The following is a 27,199-nucleotide window of genomic DNA, read 5'->3' on the forward strand; positions in this document are numbered from 1 at the left end:
CTTCCGCTCGGGAGCCTGGCTGCGGGCCCCGCCTCCCGCGCGGGTGCTCTAGGGCAGAAGCTCTGAGGTGGTTCTAGGACTAGAAGGTTCCCTGTCTGTATCCGGTTGTCCACCGGTTGTCTCACATTGTGCTGCCTACTTTGGCCCCCCAGCCCATCGCAGTCGGGTTGTTACAGGACTCCCAAAATTTCACAGCTGGATATTGTCTGGAGCTCCCACTGCCATTGCAAGTCTCTAAAGCCAACTCTGAGCTCACCGCCCCAGGCCCCTTTCTCCTGGGTTCTGATTTCCTAAGGGGATGCCAACATCTACTGAGCTCACACAGTTGAGATCGCCCTTGACCTCACTTTCTCCTTCATTCCTCACAATCAGTCCTTTCCCTAAAATCTACCTTTAAAGTTCTCTTAAATTTTCTTGCCTCCATCCTCTTATGTATCTCCTACTCATCCTCCTTTCAGGCCTGACTAAAGCTTTGCTTTCTTTCCCATAAGAGTACTTTCGTGTCTACACAGCTTGCATACATTTTTAACACTGGGCTGACCACACCAGGGTTGATGCCTTATGAGAGTCACTGGGATGAATTTAGAGCTCACTGTGGCACTTGGCACAGGCAAGACACCACTGTGTGTTGCTTCAATGACTATCCCTATTTGTCACTACTCTGGTGCGTAACCTTACTAGCTTTCAATTTGCAGCAGCCTCCCAGCTCATCTTTTGGTCTCCTGTTTCTCTGCAACGCATCTTTCACATTTCACACAGAGTATTTCTTTTGTGCAAAATTAATCCGGTATCCCCTTCAGTGATTTTCCATGTGGAAGATGTAGAAGACATAGAGAGAGACCTGCAAGGTAAGGTACAGGCCCTGCCCTGCTTGCTTCTCTGGACTTTTTTTTTGTTTTCTTTGAGGCAGGGTCTCTCTATGCAGTTCAGTTTGACCTTGAGCTCAGTTTGTAGCCCAGGCTGTCTCGAACATGTAGCCATTCTCCTGCCTCTGCCTCTTAGACTCCTTCATTCTTCACAATCAATCCTTAATTCCCTAGAATCTACCTTTAAAGGTCTCTTTAAAAAAGACAAAAAAAATTTTTTTTTTTTTTTTTGTCTTTTTCCTTTTTATCGGTACCGGGGATTGAACTCATGACTGCCTGCTTGCAAGGCAGGCGCTTATGCCGCTTGAGCTAAATCCCCAGCCCTAAGACAAAAAAATTTTTAAAAAATACAAATAAAGATCTCTTAAATTTTCTTACCTCCACCCTCTTATGTATCTCCTACTCATCTTCCTTCCAGGCCTGACTAAAGCATTGCTTTCCCATAAGAGTTCTTTTCATGTCTACATAGCTTTTATAAACCTGTTCCCTGACTCTCACCATCCAATTTCTTCCCTTCACACACTCTTCTTGTCACTCAAGTTTACAAAGCTACCTGTAGCTCTTTGATACCTCCTTACTCTCTCTGTGCTCTGGTATCCCTTGTGTGGTTAACTGTTGTTTATCTTCAGAACTCTGGCAAGGCTTCATTTTATTTTATTTTTCCCTCTCCAAGGCTGGATTTGTTACCTCCTGCCAGTTTTCACAGTTCCTTGGTGTCGGTCTGATCATGTGTATTTTCATTGTTTACATATCTGTCTCTCTGCATGAGTAGTCATCTCGACCTAGTCACTGAACACAGGGTCTAATGTGAAGAAGCTATCAGGGGAGAAGGACATTATGAGGTAATCCCTGAGCCCAGTGGTTAGGAGAGTTAGGAGGTGGTAAAACCTTTAAAAGGTGAGTCCCTGTGGGAGGTCTTCAGGTCATGGGGGCATGCCCTCAAAGACATTGTGGAATTCCAGTCTCTTGCTCTTTTTCTTTTTTTGCTTTCTAGGCATGAAGTGAATGATTTTGTTCCACTATGTGTTCTGCCATGATGTGCTGCCACATGTGGCCGACCAATCATAGACTGACATTTCTAAAACTGTGAGCCAAGATAAATTTTTTCTCTATGAATTGTCTCAGATATTTGTTACAGTAATGTAAAGCTGACTAACACAGAAACAATCTAGGATTCATAGCCTGACAGATTCAAGTTCAAATTTTGACTTTTTCATAATTTATGTTTTTATTTTATTTATTTAGTCTTTTTGAAACAGGATTTCACTATGCATCATAGGGTGGCCTTGAACTCACTTTGTAGCCAAGGCTGGTCTGAAACTCACTGCCGTTCTCCTGTATCAGCCTCCTAAGTGCCGGGATTATAGGCATGTGCCACCAGAGCCAGTTTGGAATGACTTCTCTAAAGACATAAATGATAGCTGGGCATGGCGATGCACACCTGTAATCCCAGCACTCAGGAGGCTGAGGCAGGAGGATTGTAAGATCGAAGCTATCCTGGGTTATATACCTAGACCCAGTCTCTCAAAACACAAGCATATGTAAAGTCATGTCTCCTCTCTAGGCTTGTCCCCTTAGAAGTAAACAACAGCCAATAAATCCTAGCTTGTGCAGTTGGTGTGAGGGTAAAGTGAGGTAATGGTTGACACTCAGCAGAGGCTGTTATGTACAGTAAATGGAAATCCAAACCAGAAACCAGTATCCACTGCTTTTAACGCCTAGGTTAACAATTAAATCCAACACAACTACAAACTGCTACTTGCCAGGCTTTGTGTGAAGAGCTAGATACCTCTTTAGTTCCTAGGTTACTTTTCAGCTTCACTTCCCACCAACTCCCTTTTCTTACAGCATACCCAGGGAGTGGGTGGCATTAATTCAGTGAGCAGTCTCCTTTCCAACAAAACTGAGCTGCTGACAGGTCTCCAAAAACACCACCCCATATTATAACTCTATGTCCTTTGCACATAGTATTGCCTTTAAGAAATACCCTTCCTTCCTGGTTATTCAAGTGAACTATTCCTCCTCTGAAACCCTGTTTAGTTATTACTTCTTATGTGAAGCTTGCTGATTTCCCTTTCCTTCCACATTTTATGAAATGTATTTATGTGCTTGTCATAGCACTTAGAATGCTGTGCTGTAAGTATCTATCTGCCAGTCTAGCCCCTTGAAGGCAAGGACACAGGACTGAGCCTGAATGGTACTAGATAAATGTTTGAGTAAGGGAAGGATAGGACAAGGTCTTTGCCTTGGAGGAACTCCAAGTCCAGTGCAGAGTCAGATTCATTGTGATAGATTAAATGTGGCCACAGTTCTTTGCTTCTCTTCTCAAGAGCTGCATTTCTTCATCCCTTGATTAAGGGCTACTTTTGTGACTTGCTTTGCCTAATAAAAGGAGGTGGAAGTGATATTTTATGAGTTACAGCTTTTAATGTCAAGAAGCCCTGCAGCTTTGGTCTTCACCCTCTTTCTTGGTGGGACACTTCTGAGTGACTACGAAGTAAAGAAGTTGAGAGGCCACATGAAAGAGAATCAGGGCCAACCTCCCAGACACGTGAAGAGGACACTGGAACTTTCCAGCCCAGCCATGCCTTGGAGGAATTAGCTGCATTAAGCGAAGAAATGCCCAGTCAACCCACAGAATCATAAGAAATGATAACTTGTGTTAAACCAACAAATTTAAGGATATAAAACAGAACCATATCTTAACAAGTGATCATGATATATGTAGGGTGTCAGGGCAATAACGGGCTTACAAGGGTCTTGAGAAGAGAGAGCTAATCTATAAACTCTTCTTAGAGAAGATGGCATTGGGGATGTTGAAAGGTAAATAAAGATTTGGTGCAGCGGGCTGAAGTAATACTGTTAGAAGTAGCAGCTCGTGTAAAGATAAGGAGACAAGAGGAAAGGCACATTCAGGGAGTGGACAGTATTAATTTAGTGAGCTTAGACCATGGGATTCAAGAAGGGCAGAATCAGGAATGGAAGCTGGAAATATAGGTTACATCTAAACCCCAGAAGGCCTTGGTACCATGCAAAAGAACTTGAACTTTGTATTATAGGAGATCAATCTGATTTGTCCTTTAAGAAGTGTTCTTAGAGTCTAGAACAGGGTTTTGGTTCTTAACTTGGGCTCCAAGGAGGGCACTCAGACCTCTAGAGGCTTCCTCATCTCTCAGAATTAGCTGTTTGCAAAATGCTGCATGTGAATGTGTGTGTGTGTGTGTGTGTGTGTGTACACGCACACATGTGCATATGATCATGTGTGTTTACTTTTAAAAGCCTCTTGCATAAACCCTTGCTTTCCTCATATATTGTAGAGAACAAAAGAAACATCAACATTTTGGGTGTAGGAATGGGCAGCCTAGGAAAATAGGCGATTTTTGTTTGGTAATTTCTGTTTTTCTACTTGAGCACACAGCTAGGCTGATGCTGTGAGTGGAGTAAGGAGGCAGGGCCTCGGCCTATCTTTGGAGCAGAACTCTCCAGGACACAGGTTTGTCTCCCTGAGACTAGAATTCATTAGAATTAGGTCATTTCTCTACCTGGAATCAGGGTTGTGTGGAGCAGGTCAGTGTCTCTCACTAACTGGGCTGTCACTCTTAAAACTGAGTCCATGATAGCAAGAATCTCTCCAAGTCTGGCACTTGGGCCATGTAGTTTGAGCCCCATCCATCAAAAGAGATGCCAGCCTACCCTTGGCATTCCCTCTCTGCATCCTGTGACAGGCTGTGACAGCTGGGAAGAAGGGGTGCCTGAGTGGACACCTTTCTCTAGTTCCAAGCAAGACCTTCCGTGTGCCAGCAGAGACCCTGGCTGTCTACCCCAGCTTATTGGTCCCTGCTGTTCTGCCTTTTCAATCAGACCAGGGCTGTTTTTCCTTTGCACATCGGGCGCCCTGGCAAGCCCTGTTGCCATTTCAACAAATGTTCCTTGGAGCAGGGCCACGTATTCTTACATCTGATGGGGTACTCAAAGGCCAGACTCTACCTTTCTTCAGATAAAAGCTTCCAGAGAGAGGAAGCTTGTTTTCTCCTTCTGATTACAAAGAAGGTTCATCTATAGCTTGGTTGTTCATCTATAGCTTAGTTGTAACCTTAGGCTCCCTTAGTACTCTGCTGTTGTGTGATTATTGCCTTCCATTTGCCCAAGACACCCACAGGTGATGTCTGCCTCTTTTTCTACCTAGGCCTGGTACCAAGATTTGGCAGAATTGAATGGTTATTTACTCTAGGGATCCTGCTTTCAAAGTCTGAAATCTTCAGTAATTCTGGGCTTTTTTCTTTGGATCTTCATAAAGCAAAGTCACACAAGAAGATGGATGCATGCTTCAGAGATGCTCAGAGCTCAGCAGAGCCCAGGGAACTTTGGTGACTCTCCCTAAAATTCATCTACTTTAGGTCCATTCACTTAGGGGCCCCACAAAGACACAGAGAAAACAAAATGTAGGGTAGGACAGAATTGGCATTCCTGAATGCCACAGCAGTCCCACCCCAGAGAACTCACTTCTCTTGGCCACCAGCCACCCTCTCCTCACCTGGTATCTGTCTGAGTGGTGCAGGTCATCAGTGGCAGATGAGTGTGGTGACGCTGTAGGAGACTCTCCCTCCCTCTTGATGGAAGCAGACAATAGGAGGGACTGGAAGAAGAAAAAAGACATGAGGCCTCAGACTCAATAATGGTCTGTCCTTTGGACTCCCTAGTCCTTTGGAGCTTGGTGAGTAAGGCAGAGAGACAAAAGGGCACTATGGAGACGCCGAAGGTATGTGGGACTAGGCATGTGGGAGAGGATGGTTGATTTTAGGGCTGGGCAAAGAGCCTCTGAGGAGTCAAAGCCTACTCCACACTTGCTTTGCCTGAGCTCAGCCCCAGTGGGATGTGACTCTCAGTCACTTCCAGTGGGCTCAACTGTACATGCTTCATTCTCTTACAAAACAGACACCTAGGACCCCTGTGAAGGGTTGGGGGAAAGCTGCATACCTGCCCTAATACAGGCTGATGGCAGCCCCACAATGGAGACAGTAAATTAAATAGTATGTATGAGTTTCCTGTGTTGAGCTAGAGATGTACGCTGGGTCCATTTAGCCCCATGCTGTAGCGATGACCCCAGCAAAAACCCCAACAAAAACTAATCCTCCCATGTCAATCCTGCATGGCCTCTTCTACATACCCCTGCAGTTTAGATTAATAAACTGTCTGCTTTAAATTGTGCGTGAGTACCACAATTCTAAATACTATGTGGCACATTCAGCTGAGATCCAGCTCTTGCCAAGGCCTGTTCAGCTTCAAACTAGGGGCCTGGAGACCTGAAAATAATCCATACTTCCTCCCCCAACCTTCTCCAGCCTACACACAATTCCCTAGGAGTCCTCCCAGCCTAGAAAACCATGCCAAATGGCCAGTGACAGCCCAAAGAAAGCAATTTGGGGAAGATGGAGCAGCCATTTATCCTTCATCTCCAACTGAGCCTTAGGATGTGACCCGCATGCAGTGGTTAGGCTGCACATCCTCAGCGAAGCCTGGGGAAGGAGAGGGGCAGCTGCTGGCCTGGCTGACTGGGCTCTCTGCCTTGCCCACAGTTTGGCCCAGGAGCTGGAGGAGACAGGAGGCTGCAAAGGCCCTGGGGTGGAATTTCCTGTAATTGGAAGCTCCTTCTGTAGCCCAGCTGGAGAGCTTGTGGGTGACTCAGCCCAGGACTAGAAAGGAGGCGTTCTCAGCAGTGTCCTTGTGCTCTGGTCCCAAGGAAGATGCTGAGGAGGGAGAACAATGTGGGAATCCCAACCATGATAAAGTTCGTGGTCTCTCTTGGATGCCCCTCATTCCATGTCTCTCTCCTATTCTCCTCTGTCTCTTTCCATCTCTCTCTTTCTCTCTTCTCTCTAGGTTAGAAGCCCTGAGAGGCCTCAGCATTACACCTGGGGCAAGCGGAATAAAAAAAGGTCACTGGCGCTTTTTAAACATGGACCAAAAAGCAGTAAAATGTGTTTTGAAAAAAAAATCCTGGCATTAAATCATGACTTTTTGCCTGGCTCTTCGCCTCATTAAAAGTGGCCTTTTGGAAGGTAAAATTATCATTGTAAGCGATAAGATCTTTAAGAAAATAATTCACGGCTTCTTCACCCTTTAATATGATAGCCGCCACCGGCTAATTTTTTTCTTAATGGCAACGAGGCCATCAATCTTGTCTAAGGCCCCCTTGCCCTCTCCTCCCTCCCTCCCTCCCCCTGTCCTCTCTGTCTCTTGCTTCAATCCTCTAGCTCCTGTTCTCCCTATGACCTGCTTCCCTCAAGCCTAGGTTAAGGCCAAGGGTAGGCCAGGAACTGTTCAGCTTGGGGGTGTGAGCACAGATCTGAAGTGAGTAGCCTCAAAGTGGTCGCTGTGCCTGTGCCTGTGGGTGCAGCAGTGTGCTCAGGTTTAAGACATCCTGGCTATGCCCTCAGATCCTGCTGTTTATGTGGGGCTGTGCATGTGGAAGCTAGGTGTGGAGGAAGATCGTGTCCTCAGAACACAGGCTTCTGGGGTGTCCAAGTCCTCAATCCTGCCAGCCATGCTTAGATGCCAAATGTCATTAGTCCTGGAAGCTTAGTCATGACTTTCCTGTACCTCAGCCTTAGATGCTGCAGGCTGGGCCAAGTTCAGCAGTGACTCCTTATGTGTACTCTAAACTGCCTGGCTTCCCTTACTTTTCTCTTTAGGATGGTAAGTCTTTGCCCCCTTGACCAGACCTGCTGAAATGCAAGGCTGGGCCTCCAAAGCCTCCTCTTCTAGTTGGGTACAGCTGAACAACTTCTTGAAGTAAGGTGCAAAGTCCACCTCCGCCTTTGCTTTCCTCCAAGTATTGTAATTGAACCCAGGGCCTTCGCATGGAGCTGTGTCACTGGCTCTTATTTATTTATCTATTTATTTATTTTTTGAGACAGGATCTCACTAAGTCACCAAGTTAGCCAGGCTGGGCTTGAACTTGTGATCCTTTAGCCTTAGCCTCACAGACACACGTATGTGTCACCATGCTGGGCTAGTCTGCCCCTGTGACCTGCACAACAGTTGGGTCAACTCGGTCGAGGTGATGCCTGTCATGATGGCTCCTTTTCCCTTCTCCTTTTTCAAGTACAGGGTGCCCCTTCACCAGCCTTTCCCTATTGGATTGCTGACCACTCCATATAGTTCAAAACTTTTTTCCTTAGCTTCTAGAATACCAGGCTTTTCTGTAGCCCTCCTAATTCATGGACTGTCCCTTCTCTGTCCTTCCTGGCATCTAGGACCTTGTGTTGACTATAAATGCAGGATTGCCTGACTGTAAATGCAGGAGTCCCTTCTTTTGGGGTTTACTCTCATCTTGCCCTGCACTCTTCCTCTCTGACTTTATTTCCCAAGTTTTAATACCTCCTCCTACCTCCTCTTCTCTCCCCATAACATACATTATGGATTTGCCATGAGAGCTTGTAAGAGAGAGCAGCCTTGTGCTGAGGTGGGGCAGGGGATACTCAGAAAGTAAAGATTTAATCTTGTTCTCTAGGTTTCTATGTCCCCAAAATCATCACCTTTGAGGAAGTCTACCTCTGTGGCAAGTAGGGAAATTCTTGATATAAACTATGTCACGGTATAGGGGTCTCTCTGACTCCTCCTTTGTGCCAGATACTTATCCTTCATCTTTCCTTTCTTCATCTGATGCTTTCAAGTTTTTTTTCAATAATGTCTGTTCAAGGACTAGATTGTCTCCCCACCCAGATGGACCCACCATCCTCTCTGGTTTCTTATTGTCTACGCACACACACATACACACACACTCATTCACTCTTGTCTTCTGAGGTCTTAAACTGTCTGGTTTGACTGAATTTCTATTTTTTTGTATGCTACATTTCACCTTCCTTCCAGGTTTCCCCAGGCTTAGGGTCTGGATTGCCCACATTCCCAGGCTGCTCTTCACCTTGAAGAAGTCAGATGAGCATATATCCACAGTCACACACAGTCCACACACACTTGTGCACATGCACAGATACACATATACAAATACACGGTGCACCCCCACGGTGCATCAGGCCTTGGGCTGATGTTCAAGCCCTGAAGATAGTTGGTAATCCGGAAGTATTTCTTTTTCTCAAGAGAAACCAGGACTAGGTTAGGATGGGCAGGAGGAAAAATATAATTGGCCACCTACCTTGGGGGTGCCTGGAGCCATAGCATCCTTCAGAAGGGAATTCTTGCTGCCAAGAAAGAAGAGAACAGGGTGACCATTCCACCTGCTGCCCAGGGCATGCAAAGGTAGAGTTACAAGGTGTGGGCAGCCTACCCACACCTAGCCCAGCCAGCTCCCAGAGCTCTACCTCATCCATTTGGTCCAGTAGCTGAGCCTAAATCAGCCTCTGTCAGGGGCCAAAGGCTATCCACGCTGGCTGCTGGGAGAGGGAGGTAGATGCCAGGTATGGATCTGGGGAAGGAGACTTTACCTCACTGCTGGGATCAGCCCTGATGATTCTGCCTGTCTTGGAGGCTCCCTGCTCTCACCCGTTGTTCCCAGTCTGCTCGTGGCTCCTATGGGATTGGGGTGATGGAGCTGACATGGCTCTTGTCAATTCTCCCTCCAACATGCTGCAAACTGTGTTAGGCCAGGAATGATCTCCCCCTGATTCAATTTGTCAGCCCCAGGCCCTCCAGCATCGGGCGCGGCAGGCGGGCGGGAGCTGGGCCCTGAAATATGGTGGGCATCACAGAGCAGGCGGGGGCTGGGGCGGGAGGTGATGGATGGGCTGTGGAGGAGGCAAGGACTGTGTTTAATAACAAAATTGGTATGCAAGGCCACATCTCGCGCTAAGCATGAGTGATCCAGAGCCACAAAGTATTACAAATCCCCGCTAAACAGATGCTGACAATGGAACAAGACGTATCAAATCAGATCCACTTCAGAAACATTAATATCCCTGTTCCTGTCCCTCCTTGCCTGCTGCCTCCACTATGCTTGCCACACCTGTGCTCACACATTTGTGCATGTATACACGCACACACAGATACATGCACACAGAGGTGCTGGATATTCATGGAGGCAGATGCAGCATATGTTCCTAAGTCACCACACCGACACACAAACAAGGTATTCATGTGGCACATACCCACAGAATGCACAAAACACATAGGTGTGCATACATTCAAGGCAGAGTATATGAGGCACAGACTTATAAGGTGTATTCACAGGGAGCACTCGCAGATGTGATCAGGCACCCACGGCCAGGCATAGGCACACTCAACATGCAAAAGTATAAGAAGATTTGTCCTCATATTGGCTCTGTGTGTGTGTGTGTGTGTGTGTGTGTGTGTGTGTGTGTATTTACGCATCCAGGGAAATTTGGTAATACCTATGTATGTATTTTTTTGTGGTACTGGGCTCAAACCCAGAAATTCACATGCGCTAGGCTAACACTCAATCACTGGGCTATATTCCTAGCCCCTAAAGATATTTTCAGTTGTTGAAACTTGGGCAGAAAAGGGGGTTGCTACTGGCATCTAGTGAGTAGAGGATTATTAAACATCCTAGAGTCTTAGCCTTTCTCTCACAATACAGAATTATCTGACTGAGAAACATCAATAGTGCAGAGGCTGGGAAGCCCTGGTCTAAAGGCAGACACATATCCACAGACTCTAATTTTGCCAACAGGTACGCATACATGCAGTCATACCTAGAGACTGAGACATGCATACAGATGTACAGGGCCACAGGATCATATTCACAGAGATATGGCCGTAAAGACAAACTCATAACAGCCACACAAGCCCACATAAAGACATGCATAGATATAGGCACTAACATACACCCAGATACACATACACCCACAAATGGAGTCACATATTGGCACACACATGACATGCATACATTATAGTGCAGAGGCTATTAGGTCCAGCGGCAGGGTGAGGTCAGGTCTCAGGGTAACAACAGCTGTCTCCCAGTCTGATCACACAATGAGGACATCACAGACTAAGAAAGACAGCCAGAGAAGATTCTGTTTGATTACATTTTGTTCATAAATGGTCCCTGTCCTGCCCTGATGAAGGCACTGAGGATACAGAGAGAAAACTGAGCTATTCTGGAGGAGCCACTGGTTGGTGAGTTCATGACTGCTATTCCTTCACCATTCCGTGTACAAAATGAGGCACCTGTTCTCTTAGGGGAGAGCTGTCCTCCTCACTGCTGCTCCTGTGCAGAGTTAGCTCCTTGTGGTGCTCAATAAAGTGTGATCCAAAAAGAAAAATGAGACTGCTACTGTATCTACCATTCTCACCAGATCCTGCTCCAGAGTAGGATGCATTATCTAGTTGGATCAGGTAAGACAGGAGGAAAAAAAAGGAACAAACAATTATTGTTATACCTACTATATATGACAGGCATGGGTTTGTATGTTATCTCACTAAATCATCACAAAATTTTACAAAATTGACCAGCAGGTTAAGAACATCTTTGTATTTCCATGGTCTGTGGAGGGTCTAGGATATGAATTTGGATCTAAGTAAGTCTAAAGTTGTGATGTATCTATCTATCTATATCTATATCTATCTATCTATCTATCTATCTATATCTATATATATATATATATAGAGAGAGAGAGAGAGAGAGCGATCGAGAGATCTATGTTGGGCCAGGGTGGTCTCGAATTCTCCTCCTGCGTCAGCTTTCCAAAGTAGTTGGGACTATGGGTACCCAATACCACACACACCTAGCTCATGGTGCTGATTTTTAACCATCTACTCAGCCTCCCCTAAAGATACACAGGGCTTAGTTCCAGGGCAGAACTGTGTTCTCTTTCTTCTCTTCCTTTTCTGTGAGTTTGGGAGAAGGTTTTACTGACCTTGGGCTTCACTCTACTGTGCTGCTGAATAGAATGAGGCCCTTCAGGATCAGGAGGTCCAGCCTCTCACTTGGCAAAGCCCATCATCTAGATCTTTTTCTAGCAGTTCTTCCCTTCCTTTGCACAAAAGAGTATAGTGTCAGACTTGTTCCCTTGCACTGAGTCAGGGCCTGATCCTACATTTCCTCACCAACCTTATCACCTCTAGGTTGCCTTGGCCCTCCAGAGACTGAAGAGCTTGGTGACAGGCTGCCCTGGAGCAGCGAGGTCTGAGCCCCGGCTGTCCTGTCCGCAGCCTGGCTCCCGCCTCGCCTGGCCCATCAGCTCTGCCTTCTGTCCCTCCTTGTTTCCACAGCCCGCCCTCAACGATTTCCTCCCTTGCTCAGTCACTCGCTGCCTAGTGATCCATGGGTTTTAAATTATAACTGGAACCCAGGAAACGCGTTCCTAAGTACAATATTCATGGGCTGGGCTGACACTTTTAATTAAGGTGATTTACACTGAATTATCCTTGGAAATAAAGAAATGGTGCACTGCCGGGGAATAAACCATCATCACCAGCCGCCTTTGTAAGTTACACTTCGTTTTAATCTATTTGGGGAATTGTTTATCTAGTTCATTACCCAACCAAACACCGAGGCCGGCCTTAAATAAGGCTTAAGTGGGGGTGGGGGCACTGCCATCTCCATATCCTGCCTCTCCTCTAGAGTCACCCAGCCTCCTGTTGGCTTCTTTCAGCCCTGTTAAAGCACTGCCCAGGAAGCAGCCTTCGCAGCCTAGAAGCTGGCTCTCTCAGTGGCTCGGGAAGCTTCCCAGAGGAGACCTCTGAGCTCAGGCCCTGGCAAACTAGGCCCCACTTTCAGCTCTGTACAGATTCTCTATGTCTAAGGCTCGCTCTTCTTTCTGCACAGAAATTGCAGCCTGAGGGCCACAAAGAGGTCTGGGGCCATTGCCTGCCACTTGCCCTTCCATCGTAAGCCCCTGTCTATGGCTCTTGTCTCTCTGCACATACCCAGTCCCTGCCTTCACCATCCTGGAGATGTTGCCGACTTGGCCTGCCCAGAGCCCTGCCTGCTGCTCCCTCTTGCCTTCAGGACTTGCCTCACTGCCACCTCCACTCTCCCAGTCATCTAAGTCAGAAAATGTCGTTTGAGGTAGTGCTCCAGCTAAGTCCTCTGGCTTCTTCTTCCCCAGATCTCTCATCATTCCTGCTTCTGCATCCTCACTGTCAATTGCTATTGTCCTGGGACCTTGCACCATCTGCTTCTAGTTTGTACTCCACCAGGCCTCCAGGCCTTTCTCCTATAGCTCATCTCACTCTGTTGGTACTTCATTTTGGCTCATGGCTATTCTCATGACCCCTCTGCATCTAGGATCCCCTCTAGCATGCAAGGACCTCCATAGTCTCTTTGACCTAACTTTGCTCTCTCCATTCTCACTGGCCAGTCTGGACTCAGGGGACCCTGATAGGCAGCACTGAAAAGGAGAGAGGCAGGGTGGGGTTTGTGGGCATAGTACCTGATCTCTAATGTGAAAGCTTTAAAGCTGTAAGTGCTGTGCCAGGGGGAGCTTCTGGCTCTTTTCCTGTGGGGGGCCTGGGTGGCCATCTACCTGTGAGAATATGCATGGTGGGAAGGCAGCTTTCAGGGTACGTATGTGCAAGTACATCTATATAGAGGAGGAAGGGGGTTGTGCACACCTGTGTCTGTGAAAAACAAGGAATCTTTCCACAGTAATTTCTTGGGGCTGGAAGGCTCCTGCTTCTCTGTGAGCCCTTGGGTGCGTCCCAAATAGCAGTTTGTTCCGGGGCCCTCCTTTGTGCTGTTGGGCTGAAGGAGGTGGAAGGCAGAACAGGCCCACCCAGAAAACTCCTCAAGCAGAACGCAGGAAGGAGACACCAGGCTGATAGAGGGTACCCTGAATCACATTTTAGGTTCTGGAGGGCCTGACCTGGGAAGGGGGGCAGGGCACAGAAGACCAAGGCGACGAGAGGAGGGGGAGGAGCTGGCAGAGCCAACAAGGTAAGGGAGCAGAGAGGAGGAGCCTAGGAAGCAAACCGCAACTGAGCTGGGCGGAGGACTGGAGAGTTAGGGAGGAAACCCAGATGAGGGATGCCAGCATTTGGCTTCTTCCGCAGGACTCAGTTTCCCCATCTGTGAAATGGCCAGTCCAAAGCCCCATTCTGTTCATAACAGCAGGGAGGAGCGAAGAGAGGCTTATCTAAGAAGTTTCGAGCCTCCTCTTTTCTTAGCCTCCTCTGCGCGCCTCCAGCGTGGGGGTTGGGGGTATGGAGCATGAGGCCACCGAGGCTGTCCCGCTCCAGCCCGAGGGAGCCACGCTCCTCGGGAATTTATCACGCACCCAATTACAATGTTAATTGGCAAGTTCCTGAAATCAATTAATTCGCAAATTTTTTCCAATTAAAAATCCAGATAAATCACAGGGCAGTCCGGCCTGCAGTGGGTGGGCGCGGCTGCCCTTGAACGCCTTTGCCGGCCGGGCTCTGTCAGCCGGGGCGCGGGGGCCCAGACAGATAAAACCATCGACCCGTCGCCAGCAGCTTCGGCTGTATCGATCTGACGGGATTTCACTTGCTGTGCAGATCCAGCCGTCCGGCTGTCAGACACTTGGGGTGGGGGCGTGCCGGACGCAGGGTGTGCGTGTGCGGGGCTCCAGGGCGCAGGGAGTGCGGGGGACGACAGGACCGGAGTGGGGGACGCCACAAGTGAGGGCAGGAAGAGGGCGGGCGTGGAGGAAAGCGTGCTTGAGACTGAGGAGGACAGATTGTGCAGTTCGTGGGTGGGGCTGGAGCCAGGCTGGCTGCAGCTGGAAGGATGCCCTGGGCAGAGCAAGAGTGGGGCCCCACCCACTGAGGTGGCAGAGCGATCCAGCCCTCAGGACCCTCAGGGTTCACAGCCAGTACAAAACTCCAGAGAGCGCCACCTCTGCCTTTGTTTCCTTTTCCCTTTGAGAAGTCCTCTGTTGGGAGCAAGTTACACAAAACTCCTAGACAGACAAGGTGTGGCCCTTGACAGCAAATGTTCCTTTCATTCTCTGCTTTTGGCAAGTCAGTGCCTGTGCTTATGTTGAGGATTAAGAGGCTAGGCACTGGAGTCAAACTGCTTGAGTTTGAATCTTGTTACCATTTACATGGTGCAGTGTTACAGTGTTATTTTTTCTGTGGCTGTTTCCACATCTTGTGAAACAGGGATAGTCATTGCAGTCATGGACAAGAAATATGACAATGGTTCCATATGATTATATTGCCTAATGATACTGTAGCCATCTTACAATTTTTATTTTAAGACAATGTCTTACTGTGCAGTTGAGGCTAGACTTGAATTTGTTATGTAGCCCAGGCTGACTTCAAACTCCAGATCCTCCTGCCTCAGCCTCCTGAGTGCTGGAATTACAGGTGTGTGCCACTATGCTTAGCTGTCATTTTAGTTTTGTAGGCACACTGAATGATGTTCATTTGACAAAATTACCTAAGGAAGAATTTCTCAGAATGTATCCCCATCATCAATTAACATGTTACTGTACCATCTACCTTAGAGGGATGTAATGATGATTAAATAAATTAATGCAGTGTAAAATACTTGGCACTTAGTGTTTAATAAGGCTTAAAAGTTACCATTAATATAGTCTTTTGTTGGGGTTTTAAGGTATGCCTACAAATTCTTTTGCTATTCTTCTTATTCAAGAGGCAAAACTTACAGAGCTTGATTCTTCTCCCTTAGAAGAGGAAAGGCTAGACCTGATGACCTGTTTATAATGAATAGAGTAGGGTATAGGCAAAGCAATAGTGCATGACTTCTTACATAGGAAAAGGCTTTGTGGCTTCCTCCTCAGTCTCTCTCAGATGACATGCTTGTGGGAGGTCAGCTGCCATGTCAGAAGGAAGCTCATCAGCCATTTGAGGGACCCATATGTAAAGGAATTGAGGTTTCCCGCCAACAGTCATGTGAAGGGAGCCATCTTGGAAACATGCTGCGCCCCTAGGCAGACCTCCAGCTGACAGTGCTCTTCACTGACATTTTGATGGCAACCTCATGAGAGACTCTGAATCAGAAGCCACAACTACTTGCAACCACCTAGCTATTAGGTTGATCTGGGATTGGTGATCCACAGAAATTGAGATAATAAATGTTTTATTGTTTTAAATCACTAGATTTTGGGGTAATTTGTTAACAGTGCAATATATGACGAGTACTTTTTCCTTCAACATTCATTCATCAGGAAGCCTTCTCTGCTCTGTGCTGGTTTGGGGCCTCCCAGAGCTCCATCTCTTCCCATAGAGCAGCTCCTATTCCTTGGGGCTTATATTCCTTGAACTGTACTTTTGTGGAGTGAACTATCTGTGAACACCTCTCCTTTGCTTCCCCTGATCACCTGGCTGCTTCCTAAGGTCCTTGAGAAGGCTCAGTATATTCCCTTAGGCAGGGGCAGGGAAGGAAGGACTGGGAATGAGCTGGGTGGGATCAAGATTGTCACCTTTTAGCCCCTGAGAAGGTAGAGAGAAAGTACTAGCTGACAGAACCAGGCTGGATTTCTGGTGGGACTGCCAGGCCCACACATCTTTTATCCTACTCTGAAAACCCACATGGCAGTGCTGGGCCTGTAGTAGGCATCCTCTGGCTAGTTCCTATTTTGCTCTTCTGCAGCTAGGGCCTGTGGGGTCACTCATCTTTTTTTTGTCTTTTTCCTTTTTATCGGTACCGGGGATCGAACTCGCGACTGCCTGCTTGCAAGCCAGGCGCTTATGCCGCTGGCTAAATCCCCAGCCCCAAGGGGTCACTCTTATCTTATAAAATACATCAAGAAGAGAAAGACAGCACTGTTCAGCTGGAGGATATGAGGGTTGAAAGTGGTGGGGAATGGCAGGAGGCTCCTGGATTTTCCCTAGAGGCTGGTGTAATTCTGAGACCTGGTAACTAGGAGCATCAGAGGATCTCCAGTAGGCGGGCTCCATGTCCATGGCTCACCTGGAAGGCAGTTGGGCCAGCTGCTCCAGTTCCTGTTCCATGTGTTCCTGCAATTCACTGGGCCTCAGCAGGACTTGACAGATGGGGCAGATGGGAGCCTGGCTATCAAACAGTGCAGCTGCTTTCTTCTTACCTGGCGAGGGAAGAACAGACACATGTGAGTAGTGCTGGTCTCTATCACAAGTCTGCTGCTCCTTATAGGAGCAGGCTCTTATAGGAGAGGGGAGCCCCGGGGGGCTGAGAGTCCAAGAGCATCACTGTTTTACAGCTCCAAAGGCTGTGGCCATGATGGGGCCTCTTTGGCCAGATGCCCCTCTTGGAAATCTACTGGGAGACAATCACTACTCTGTGCACTCAAACCTTGACTACTCCATTTCACATGTGTTTTTTTTTTTTGTACTAGGAATTAAACTCAGAACCTTGCACTTGCCAGGCAGGCACTGTACCACTGAGCTATATATTCCCAGCCCTCAGGTGTTTAATCACAGCATCACCCAGAAGATGAAGTGCCCCCGCCCATGTCTCTCTCTTTTCCTGCTTTTGCATTCTTCAGATCTGGAGAAGGAAGGTAAAGGAGAGGGAAAGAGGATTTAGTGGAGGAATCATTCAGCAAACATCATCTCATGCTTACGATGAGCCAGGTGGTGTACTAAGGTGGAATCAGGTCTGTCCTTAAGGTCCTTGCTCTTGAGTGAGTGGGAAGGGCCGACATAAACTATGTTACCTCCAGGATCGCAGTGTTTCCTTTTCTCTGCTTTCCCCAAGCATCTGTTCTCAGTGTCTGTTCTCATTCTGTGTTCTTTTTTTTTTTTTTTCTTTTTATCGGTATCAGAGATCGAACTCACGACCGCCTGCTTGCAAGCAGGCAGTTGTGAGTTCGATCCCCGGTACCGATAAAAAGGAAAAAGACAAAAAAAGAAAGAAAGAAAGACAGGTGCTGCTTGAAAGACAGCTTATGCTGCTGAGCTAAATCCCTAGCCCCTCATTCTGTGTTCTCGATGATTGTGGTTGTTCTATGGCCATATCTCTCACCCATGTCTTAGTGACTGCAGACTCTGTATTTCTACTCTGGATCCTTCCAGACTCCTATATTCAAGTGTCTAATGGGCATCAGTGCTTGAATGTCTAATAAGAATCTGAAACTCAACAATTCAAAACTGAGTTCTTCAACTTCTTCATCCCTTTCCTACCTGCTCGTCTTTTAGCAGAGAGCATCTCTGTTAAAACCTTCTTTCACCCAGTCACCTAGTAGCTTTACAGTCATGAGTAACTTCAGGCTCAGTGTATGTCCCTTCCCCTGCCTTACTTCCCTGAACTCATTCATTTAACTACTGAACCCTGTCTATTGTGCTTCTTCAACATTCCTTGAATTGATATTCTCCCCATTCAAGTCTTCCTTGGATAATCTCATTGGCTCCGTGTGAGTCTCACTGATTCTACATTCTCTCCTTCCATACTAGCCTTCCAATGGCGCATCTCTAATGTGTGTGTACACTGGGGATCAAATGTGTGCCTGTTTGATACCTAGACCCCTTTCTTTCTCTTGTTTTGCTCCTTCTTTCATTGTGTTTCACTAGCCTCTGCTTGCAGGAATGGGGTTGAGGGGCCCTATTTATCTAGACACAGGCTTAGCTGTCCATGGATACTCTGACTGTAGAAAGTCTGGGCTTGCCATCAGATCCTCTTCATTGCTTTGTCTTCTCCTGGGTGCCTGGAGAGAGTCAGAGTCAGCTTTCACAGAGATGGAGCCCCTGCCAGTGATGGTGAGATGATTACCTGAGTAGGGATGCCAGGTTATGTGTTTTTGTTTTTTTGGTACCAGGAATTGAACTCATGACCTCACACTTGCCAGGCAGGTACTTGTGTTGCTGAGCTAAATCCCCACCCAGCCCAAGGGATGTCAGTTTAAATGCAGAGTACCCAGTGAAATTTGGTTTCAGATAAGTATAAATGTTTCTAGTATAAGTATGTTTTAAATAATTTTTTGTCTTAAATATTGCACAAGACATATTTATGCAAAAACTAGTCTTTGTTTTCTAAAATCAAACCTCCCTGGAAAATCTTATATTTTCATTTTCTAAATCTGGCAGCCCTGTACTTAAGGAAGCTCACAGCTCAGGTTGAGCACAAAAACTCACCTTCCTCTGACACAGGTGGAACAGAATTATGGGTCTTCTACATCCCCATATTGAGTCATTTGAGGGCTCAAAAGAGCAACTCATTCTGGGTTTTTTTGGGGGGTGGGCATGGTAAAAAGAGGAAGCTTAGTCAAAGAAGTGAAATTTAAGTTGCACCTTAGAAGTATACTAGGCAGGGAACGGAACAAGTGAATGAGTTAATGAGTAAACTGTGAGTTCCTTGTGGGGAGGGACCATTTCTTACCCATCTGTATCTTTATAGGCAATTTATTGCAAGCCCGGCATAGACTAGATGTTCAATAATGAAGCAAAAGAGAGGAAAGAGGAAGAAGGATAAAGGTGAACAAAGAGCAGCAGATTGTCTTAAAAAAACAAAACAAAACAAAGAACCCATGGCTCCAGCCTGTGCGGCTAGGTCTCCCAAGAAGCAAGAAAGTCCTCCTGATTGTGCCTTGGTGGCTGTGCCTCAGATGTTCAGGGAAGAGTTGGAATTAGCTTTGAGTAAAAGAAACAGATGTGGCTCCTGGGAGGTGGAACATAAGGATTCTAGTTTTAGCTTTCCTCCTCCTTTCATCCCAGAGGAGAATGAAATTCTAGGATTCTCCAAGCCATTATCCTTGTTCTATGGGAAGGGAAATTGAGGCTCAGATCTAGGCAGGGACTCTGAACTGGATCTGATGTCTTTATTTACTTATTTATTAATTCAGCAAATGTTTATAAAACAATTATATGCCAGGGATTATTCTAGGGAAAACCAGGTCTCAGAGATAAGTAAAAACGCTTTCCTGTTCTAAGAGGTCACAAATTAGTGGGACACCTAAAAAAGAAAGCCAGAGACTCCAGTCAGTGTAGGGCAGAGCTGTAAGGGAGGCAGGCAGGAGCAATAAGGGGAACTGGGGGAAGGCAGGAGCCCCTGCAGAGGGTTGGTAACATCCGGGGTGGGGGTGGGGGTGGGGGTGGGGGAATGTTCAATGGGAGGCAGGAGGCATGAGGATATGAAAGAGAGCTGACAGCTTGTTGGGGCAGATCACTGGGACAGGGAGAGATGAGAGGGATGGAGCAAGGAGGATCCAGGACATGGGGTCCAAGCTCAGATGGAAACATCAGGGGTTTTGGTTTGGGACACTAAGTTTGGCCCTTAGTGCCCAGATTCCTTTCTCTAAGCCTGAGGGCCAGGCATTGGCATTTCATTTTTTTTTTTTTTTTTTACTGGTACCAGGGATCGAACTCATGACCGCCTGCTTGCAAGGCAGGTGCTTATGCCACTGAGCTAAATTCCCAGCCCCTATCGGCATTTCTATATACTTATTTTCATTTTGTGTACTTTGGGGACATGGAAATATTTTGCTTTTCTGAGCATGGAGTCAGTTTCCCTTATCAGGACAATGGGCTCTCTTGGGCTCTACATTCTGCAATAGCTTTAACAGGGAACAGCAGAGGGGTCCCATAGCCTTTGCCCACCATGCCACCCACCTTCTCAGGATTGGAGTGGTAGGTGACAGTGCCTTCTTCACAGGGCTATGGGCCCTGCTTTCCCTCCTCCTCCATGTTCCCTATAATTTTATATTGAGACCCGTGGTCATGACGTGGATTTTACTGCACTAACGACATGGCCTGCCCAGGTTTAATGATAAAATCCATACTCTGGCCCTGGGCCTGCTCCTCGTTTGCATAATTCCCAGAATACAGCTCCCTGAAGCTTTTGACCTGAGCCATTACAGTGGCCATAAAATGGACCATAAAACTGCTGGGGATGGCCAAGAGGAGGGGCTGTGGTCTTGCTGGGGTGGGAATGAAGCCCTCAACCTCCTACTCTTCCTAGGTTCCTGAGAAGGCATCTTCTGGCTCTTTTTTCCTCCCACAATTCCCAGAATTTGGGAACCAGCATAGGCTAGTGAGGAGTCCAGAAGTCCTTGGTCCAGTTGTCCCTCTGATGCAGGAATCCGTTCCCCAGTAGCAGCATCATAGGTAGGCGTAGGTCACAGGTAGGGCTAGGAACCTGTCAAGGCAGGCTGTCAGGAAGCATCATCTCCCTGACTATCCCACTGTTTCCGTTGCTAAGCTCCCCAACAGCTGGGCAAGGTTTTTTGCCACAGGTAGGTCTAGTTCATAAGGCCCAGGTCAAATCCTGTCCCTGTCCAAGAGAACTGGCTCCCTGGGAAGGTCAGGAGCCAGGCTGAGCAGCATAGTGGGGAACAGTGGAAATGGGAGGGGATGGGACAGGGACTGGCCCGGCTGTCAGCACTAAAGATGATGAATGGGGGAGGTGAGGCGGGAGGCCCAGTGTTATCGGCAGTGGATGGGAGCGTGGGGCTCTCCGCTTCTGCTAATCCCCAGGCGCTGCCTCAGCCCTTGCACTGATAACGAGGAAATGGGACTGACAACAATTTTTAGCTGAGAGATTCTTCACCAAAATGCCAGGCGGCTGGAGGTCTGACAGCGCCTGATTGAGTGTGTGAGTGTATGGGGGACACCCGCAGTCCCCTCCCCACCCATGCAAAGATGGATCGCTCATTCTGCCTCCCGTCCACATTCATTACTGCACCTCCCTCCTCACCACCCAGCCGCAGTGGGGCCTGCCACCTCTACTTCTCTGCCAGCCTGCCACAGGCATCTTGGAGGCAGGAGAGGGCAGGCAAGGGAGAATGTTCCTGACCCTATCCTCAGCCTCACACAGGGCAACTCTGGTTCCAACAGCAGACAAGGGCCTGTGGCAGAGCCAGGACTGGGAGTCAGGTCAGGTCCCAGTGTGGAGGCTGCTCAGTCGTGTGACCTCCAGAGGTTTCTTTTACTTGCTGAGCTGCCTACCATCCTGCCAATCAGCAACATGGCTCCAACAGGAAGTGACTGACTATACACTGCAAAGAGAGACTGGCTAGTTGAGTGGAGAGATGAGGTCAAGCCAAGGTGCCCTCTCAGCTTGGGCAGGGCTCCAACCTATCCAGCCCTCAAGCCTTGCAATGAGGCCTCAGGTGCCTGGGGGCCTAACTCAGCCCTCTGCTGCCCCCCTCTGTTGGGCCCTCAGGCTGCTGCTTCTCTGTCGTCTTCTCTAGAGAAGTTGGGGAGTATGTGAGGATCTCATTCAAAGGGAAAGCCCTGTCTTGCTAGGTCACTAATCCACATCTGAACTTGCAACTCCCCACCATGTGGTGCTTCTCTGGTGTGGACCATTTGCTTTTGTCCCAGTTCAATTGCTTGGGGTTCCATTTTTGCCTCTTTGCTGGTCCAAGCAGCAATCTCCAAATCTACAGTCTTTTCTCTGCAGACCACAAAGGCATGGCTTGACTGCCTAGAGTTTGACTAGGGCAGCCATGGTGAACCTTTTAGCCCTTTCAACAATACAAACAGCCTGCTGTGGCTCATGTGCCATAGGTTTGCCACACTGGGTCAGGGTTAGGGAGCATTAAAATGAGGATGAAGGGGACCCTTATGGCAGATGGTAACAGAAGCTGGATATATATTGTGTCCTTGTGTGAAAATGCATATGCCCTTCCCTTCCTGACTTCATCCCCATTTTCTAGTGACTAAGACACAGAATAGAACTTCAAGAAGAACTCAACAGAGTTGCCTCTTTCTAACTATATGACCTTTACCAAATCACTTACCAATTCTGAGCTTTATTTCCCCTTATATGAAGTGAGGATAATAATAATCTAACTCCTAGGACTTTTGTGAGATCCAGTTAAATCAGGGCTGTATACAAGTGAGGAGTTGTTATTGTTTCGGGTAAGATACTAGTACACATTTGTTGTTTGTGACTATCATTTTCTCCTCCTGGCATCGACCTGGCCTGGTCTTGTATCCTGCCTTCTTCCCTGTTATGATTAAGACCATCTACCACTCAAGAAGTACCTGAGTGGCCCTGGCTCCTCTGGACCTTGGGAGTTCCTTCTCCTGAGTAGCCATACCTATGTATCTTTATGGATTTATATGTCAATGTGTTCATCTGTCTATCTATCCAATTATTTATCCATTATCTGTTCGATAATCAGACTTTATTGAATGTCACTATATGGTAGCCTATAGGTTGATATTGCACATAATTTACCTCATTTGCCTTGTAAGAGTCCTGTGAGGTAAGAATTATTATCTCTATCCCTCTACGAGGAATATTATCTCTATTCCTCTATGAGGAAAGTGAAGCTCAAAATAATGCAGTAGCAGATTTACAAAGGGAAGAGCAGGAATTTACAGCAAATTTATTTATTTATTTATTTTATCGGTACCAAGGATCAAATTCAGGATTGCCTGCTTGCAAGGCAGGCGCTTATGCTGCTGAGCTAAATCCCCAGCCCCAAGAGCAGGAATTTAAACCCAGGTGTGTTTGACTCTATAAACCTGAGCAACATCTACATACCTGTCTACTCATTTACCTAGCTAATGACTCAGTCCTATTCCACAGTTGTCTACTGATGTCTGCTATGGATCTGTTATAGTAAAGATGCCAGACAATAATGGACAAGACAGACACAATTTCTATCCTCAGAAAACTTGGGACCTGATTATGGATTGAGATATTAAACAAGTGTCCCCAGAGTAGTCTTGAGAAAAGGGAAATACATGGAACTAAAGGATTATATCATCTGGTCTAGGAGGTGAAAGATGTGACATTTAAGCAAAGGTCTGAAGGAGGAGTGGGAACCACTCAAGCAATGATTAAAGGAAATAGTGGTTTATATAGAGAAAGCGGCAAGTTTGAAGGTACAGAGGGGAGAAAGCCTAAATGAGGAGTTGAAAATAGCCCATGTGGTTGGAGAAGAAAGAGTAAGGGGCAGAGTGTTGAAATAGGATAGGAGGCCACACCTTGAATGACTTTTTAATCTATGCTAACGATTTTGGCTATTATTAGTTTTTAAACATGCAACAAGAAGCCTTTGAATAGTTGTAAGCAAGAGAATGACCTATCTGGTTTGCATTTTTAAAAAGATCCTTGTAATCGCCAAGTGGCTGATGGCAGAGGGAACAACACAGGAACAAACACAGGAAAGTTATTTAGGAGATTATCTCAAGAATTCAGGTGAGAAATGACAATGCCAGCATTCAGCATTATGGATGAATGGAAGCAAACTGTCGGAAGTGGAGGGTAAAGGCCTAAATAAGAGTTAGAGGTGGCTTCAGGATTTCAGCTTTGACTGCTACAATGGTATCCATTTACTTACTCAGAGAACAGGCAGAGAGCAGCAGGCTCACTCAAGAAGAAAATGGGTTCAGTTTCAGATTTCTCAGTTTGAGGAACTATTAAGATATCTGTGTGAAAATGCTGAATAGGCACCATATGTTGAGCCAGATTTGGAAGTGTAGCCCTAGAAGACATCAACGTATAGATAAAAACTGCAATTCACTGCTATGTCCTCTTTACCAAGAAAAATGTCTGGCCTGTGGTCAACACTCAGGAAATAGTTGCTGAGTGAATGGATGAAGTGAAGGGCAGGTATGTTCACAGGGTAATATGACGAGTCTGCAACAGAACCTCCAAGAGGTTAACTCAGACAGGCAAAGGAAATTTAAATCATTAGGACTAAAAGCAATGGTCAAGAGGTAGAGGATGAGAAAAATGGGAGTTGTGACATTCTTGAAGCCAAGAAGGAAGGTTTCCAGGAGAGGAGTGTCAGCAGGAGTCAAATGGTGCTGAGAGGTCAAGAATGTCCCATCCGCTCATCCTATGCGTAGTACAGCTGTCTCCTCTCCACTTCTTCACCTATCCCTCCAAACCATTAATTGCCCACTTGTGCCTTCTCACTAATCCCCTTCTTATTCTTCCTTCCAGAAAACCATGATTGGTGCCTCTGCTCAATGTGGGAGAGGAAGAGTTAACATGATGACAGACGGCATTTTTTACCTTCAGTCAATATGAACAAGGCCCCAAGACTATGATTCCAAACATCTGGATTTCATCAATATGTGATCTGTCATCGTATATTGGCATTCCCCAGTCCCCGCGCCAGAGCAATGCGGCTGGTTTTATTAATACGTCAAATACATTATCCGTGTAATACACTTGTCTGGCTGGGGCCTCCCGCTGGGGCGGGGCAGCGGATTTGAATGTATGATGAATCAGTTTGCATTACATGTTCGTAAGTCATCATTTGTCAGGATTAATAGGCATCCCTGGTCGAGGAGGTGGGGGTAGGGCAGGCAGGGAGAGATGTATATTTAGCTGTGGCCCATACTTATCTGCTAGTGCCTAGGGATCCTCAGAAAACAGCTGTGTACCCTCTTGTCCAGACCCCAGGTTAGCAGCTAGTGCATAAGGGACAGAGGTGACATTTCCAGCAGTTTTAGGGTCACTTGAAACCAAATAGACCTATTTGTCTCTGCTTCAGGGTTGCCAAACAGCCAAAGAGGATATGGGTGCGTGGGTGGGGGGGCATTTGCACAAGCTGGCTAATTCCTTCTTACCCTTTAGAACTCACTCTAGAATTTCTTCTTCCAGGGAGCTTCCCTTAACTCCCTCAGACTGAATTAGGTGCCTCCTCTGTGTTCCCACAGCCTCCTGTGCTGTGTCTTTTGCAGTCCTCCTAACACAGTGTTGTTATCATCTGCTGTGTGTCTAGCACCTTTAGAGCATACATTTCTGGACAGCAAAATTAACTTGCTCATGATATAGTCCCAGCATCTAACAGAGGGCCCAAAGTAAGAAGAAAGTAATAGCAATAGGAGAAATCAATAGATAGTCCTTGAATTGAGAGATAACTGTTGCCCTTGCCAAACTGCCAGACATTACCCTGCAGACATTGCCCTGGAGAGTGGGAGACTTTCTTGACTCTGGTCTAGTCTGGTCACTTATTCTGAGGTATACACTTTGCTTTCCTGACTTTTCTTCCTTTCATAAGGCTTGTGTAGACCCTTCACACAGTATCAGTTTCCTTGCAGGTGACATACATACACAGATCAAGCATACAGGAGTGACAGTTCATACTCACATGTCCTTGCCGTCTTCCTTCCCCCTCTGTTCTGCCCATAGAATCTCCAATATCAGTTCCACGTGACCTCCTGTCAACTCCAGGAACAAGCCTCTGTTTGGTCTCTGCACTTCTCTTGTGATAGATACTATTTCCTGTCTCTGGCAACAGAGGGGGGCCTGAACCAACTGAGCCAGATGTGGCTTCACCTGCAGGGTAGCCAGGGAGTGATTAGCTTATAGACAGGTTTAGGCTCAAAATGGAGCCAAAAGTTGTGGGCCAAGGCACAACCAAGCTCACTAAGTCCTGATCATGGAACCTGGACCCTTGGACCCACAAGCCTTTGCTACCTCCAGTGCACCAGCCAACCTGTTCAGAACTGCTGGGGTCTCAGGGTCCACAGCCATTCTACACCTCTGCCTTTGGCTGTTCTAAACATAACTGTAGTCTCTCTCTTCTTGTGGAGTTACAATTCATTCCGCTCCTCCTTGAGTCAATAACTTCCTGGCAGCTCCCTGTGCTAGGCAGGGCTGGGTGAGTTTGTGGGTTGGCAGGTGGGGCCTTCCAGTGTGTCCAGGATTAGGGGCTTCAAAGTTCAGTAAAGGAGCCCATTCAAGAAAATACTCATATGTGGACAAGCACATTATCATCTCAATGTCTGTATCCACACAGATGCTCACATTGGCTAGATGCACATACCTAAGCACTTACGCATGTTTTCAAGTGTAGCTGAGTTTACCTGAGCATATTCTCGCCAGTGTGCCACCCACTCCCCTCTCCCCCAATGCTTCCTTGTCATGGAGCCAAAATGCTAAGACTGTACTGTTTAAAGTAAAATTACTTTAAGTGTGCTTTACCCCCTGCTGGCTCTGACTGTGGACTTATAAAAATGAAGTGGGAACCTCCACAGCTGTAGGCAATAAATCCTGAATGGCCGAGGAGGGCAGTGTTACCTGTTTTCTCGGCGGATGGGTGGAGCACTGAGGCCTGATGACAAGTGCTTGTGGGGCTACACGGGCAGTGGGCCAGCTGCCTTCCACAGACCTCTGAGTCGGAGAACTGGAACCTTGGCTGGGAGCAAGGACTGAGGATGCAGCAGAGGGAGACAGAGGAAGGGAAGGGTTGGGGTGGGGAGCGTGAGCAAGACAGCCACGTGCTGCTAAGGCTGAGGGGAGCCCTCGCATCTGGAGATCAATTAGCATCAATTACTGACTTCATTTAATTGTCGTCCAAGATGAATTTGTCATTTTTAGCTGGGAATTAATGGGAGACCTTCACCTCTCCCTGGCAGCAGCAGTGGAGCCCACAACGGTCACCTCAGCCTCCTAGGAGCTGTGCATCCTGCTTGGGGCAGGTGTAGGCAGCCAGAGCAGCTTCTGCTCTCTGGGTGAACTCTGGCCTGGCCCACTGGAGCCCAGGGCTGAGGAAGAGGCAGTGGGTCCTGCGTAACCGTCCTTCACCGCCTCTGGCTTCAGC

At 47.2% G+C, this 27,199-nt stretch overlaps 1 protein-coding gene and 1 long non-coding RNA gene across 3 annotated transcripts in view; one reads left to right on the forward strand and one right to left on the reverse strand.

Annotated features, from left to right (window-relative positions):
* Positions 1–27,199, reverse strand: part of Rnf220 (ring finger protein 220) — a 225,331-nt gene that overhangs the window by 19,089 nt on the left and 179,043 nt on the right. For both annotated transcript variants that reach the window (XM_013157968.3, XM_003461885.5), the window contains exons 3-5: positions 16,684–16,816; positions 9,022–9,067; positions 5,401–5,502 (exon numbers count right to left, since the gene is read on the reverse strand). In XM_013157968.3, the coding sequence (XP_013013422.1) occupies positions 5,401–5,502; positions 9,022–9,067; positions 16,684–16,816 (281 nt within the window). The remainder of the gene's footprint in view (positions 1–5,400; positions 5,503–9,021; positions 9,068–16,683; positions 16,817–27,199) is intronic.
* LOC111758157 (uncharacterized) lies at positions 153–26,664 on the forward strand. Its single transcript, XR_010043129.1, has 2 exons — positions 153–848; positions 24,589–26,664. It is a non-coding gene; the product is annotated as an uncharacterized LOC111758157 (long non-coding RNA).

This window comes from Cavia porcellus, unplaced genomic scaffold (genome assembly GCF_034190915.1).
Source record: "Cavia porcellus strain 051 isolate PalLab524CR breed Dunkin Hartley unplaced genomic scaffold, mCavPor4.1 scaffold_25, whole genome shotgun sequence".
Taxonomy (NCBI): domain Eukaryota; kingdom Metazoa; phylum Chordata; class Mammalia; order Rodentia; family Caviidae; genus Cavia; species Cavia porcellus.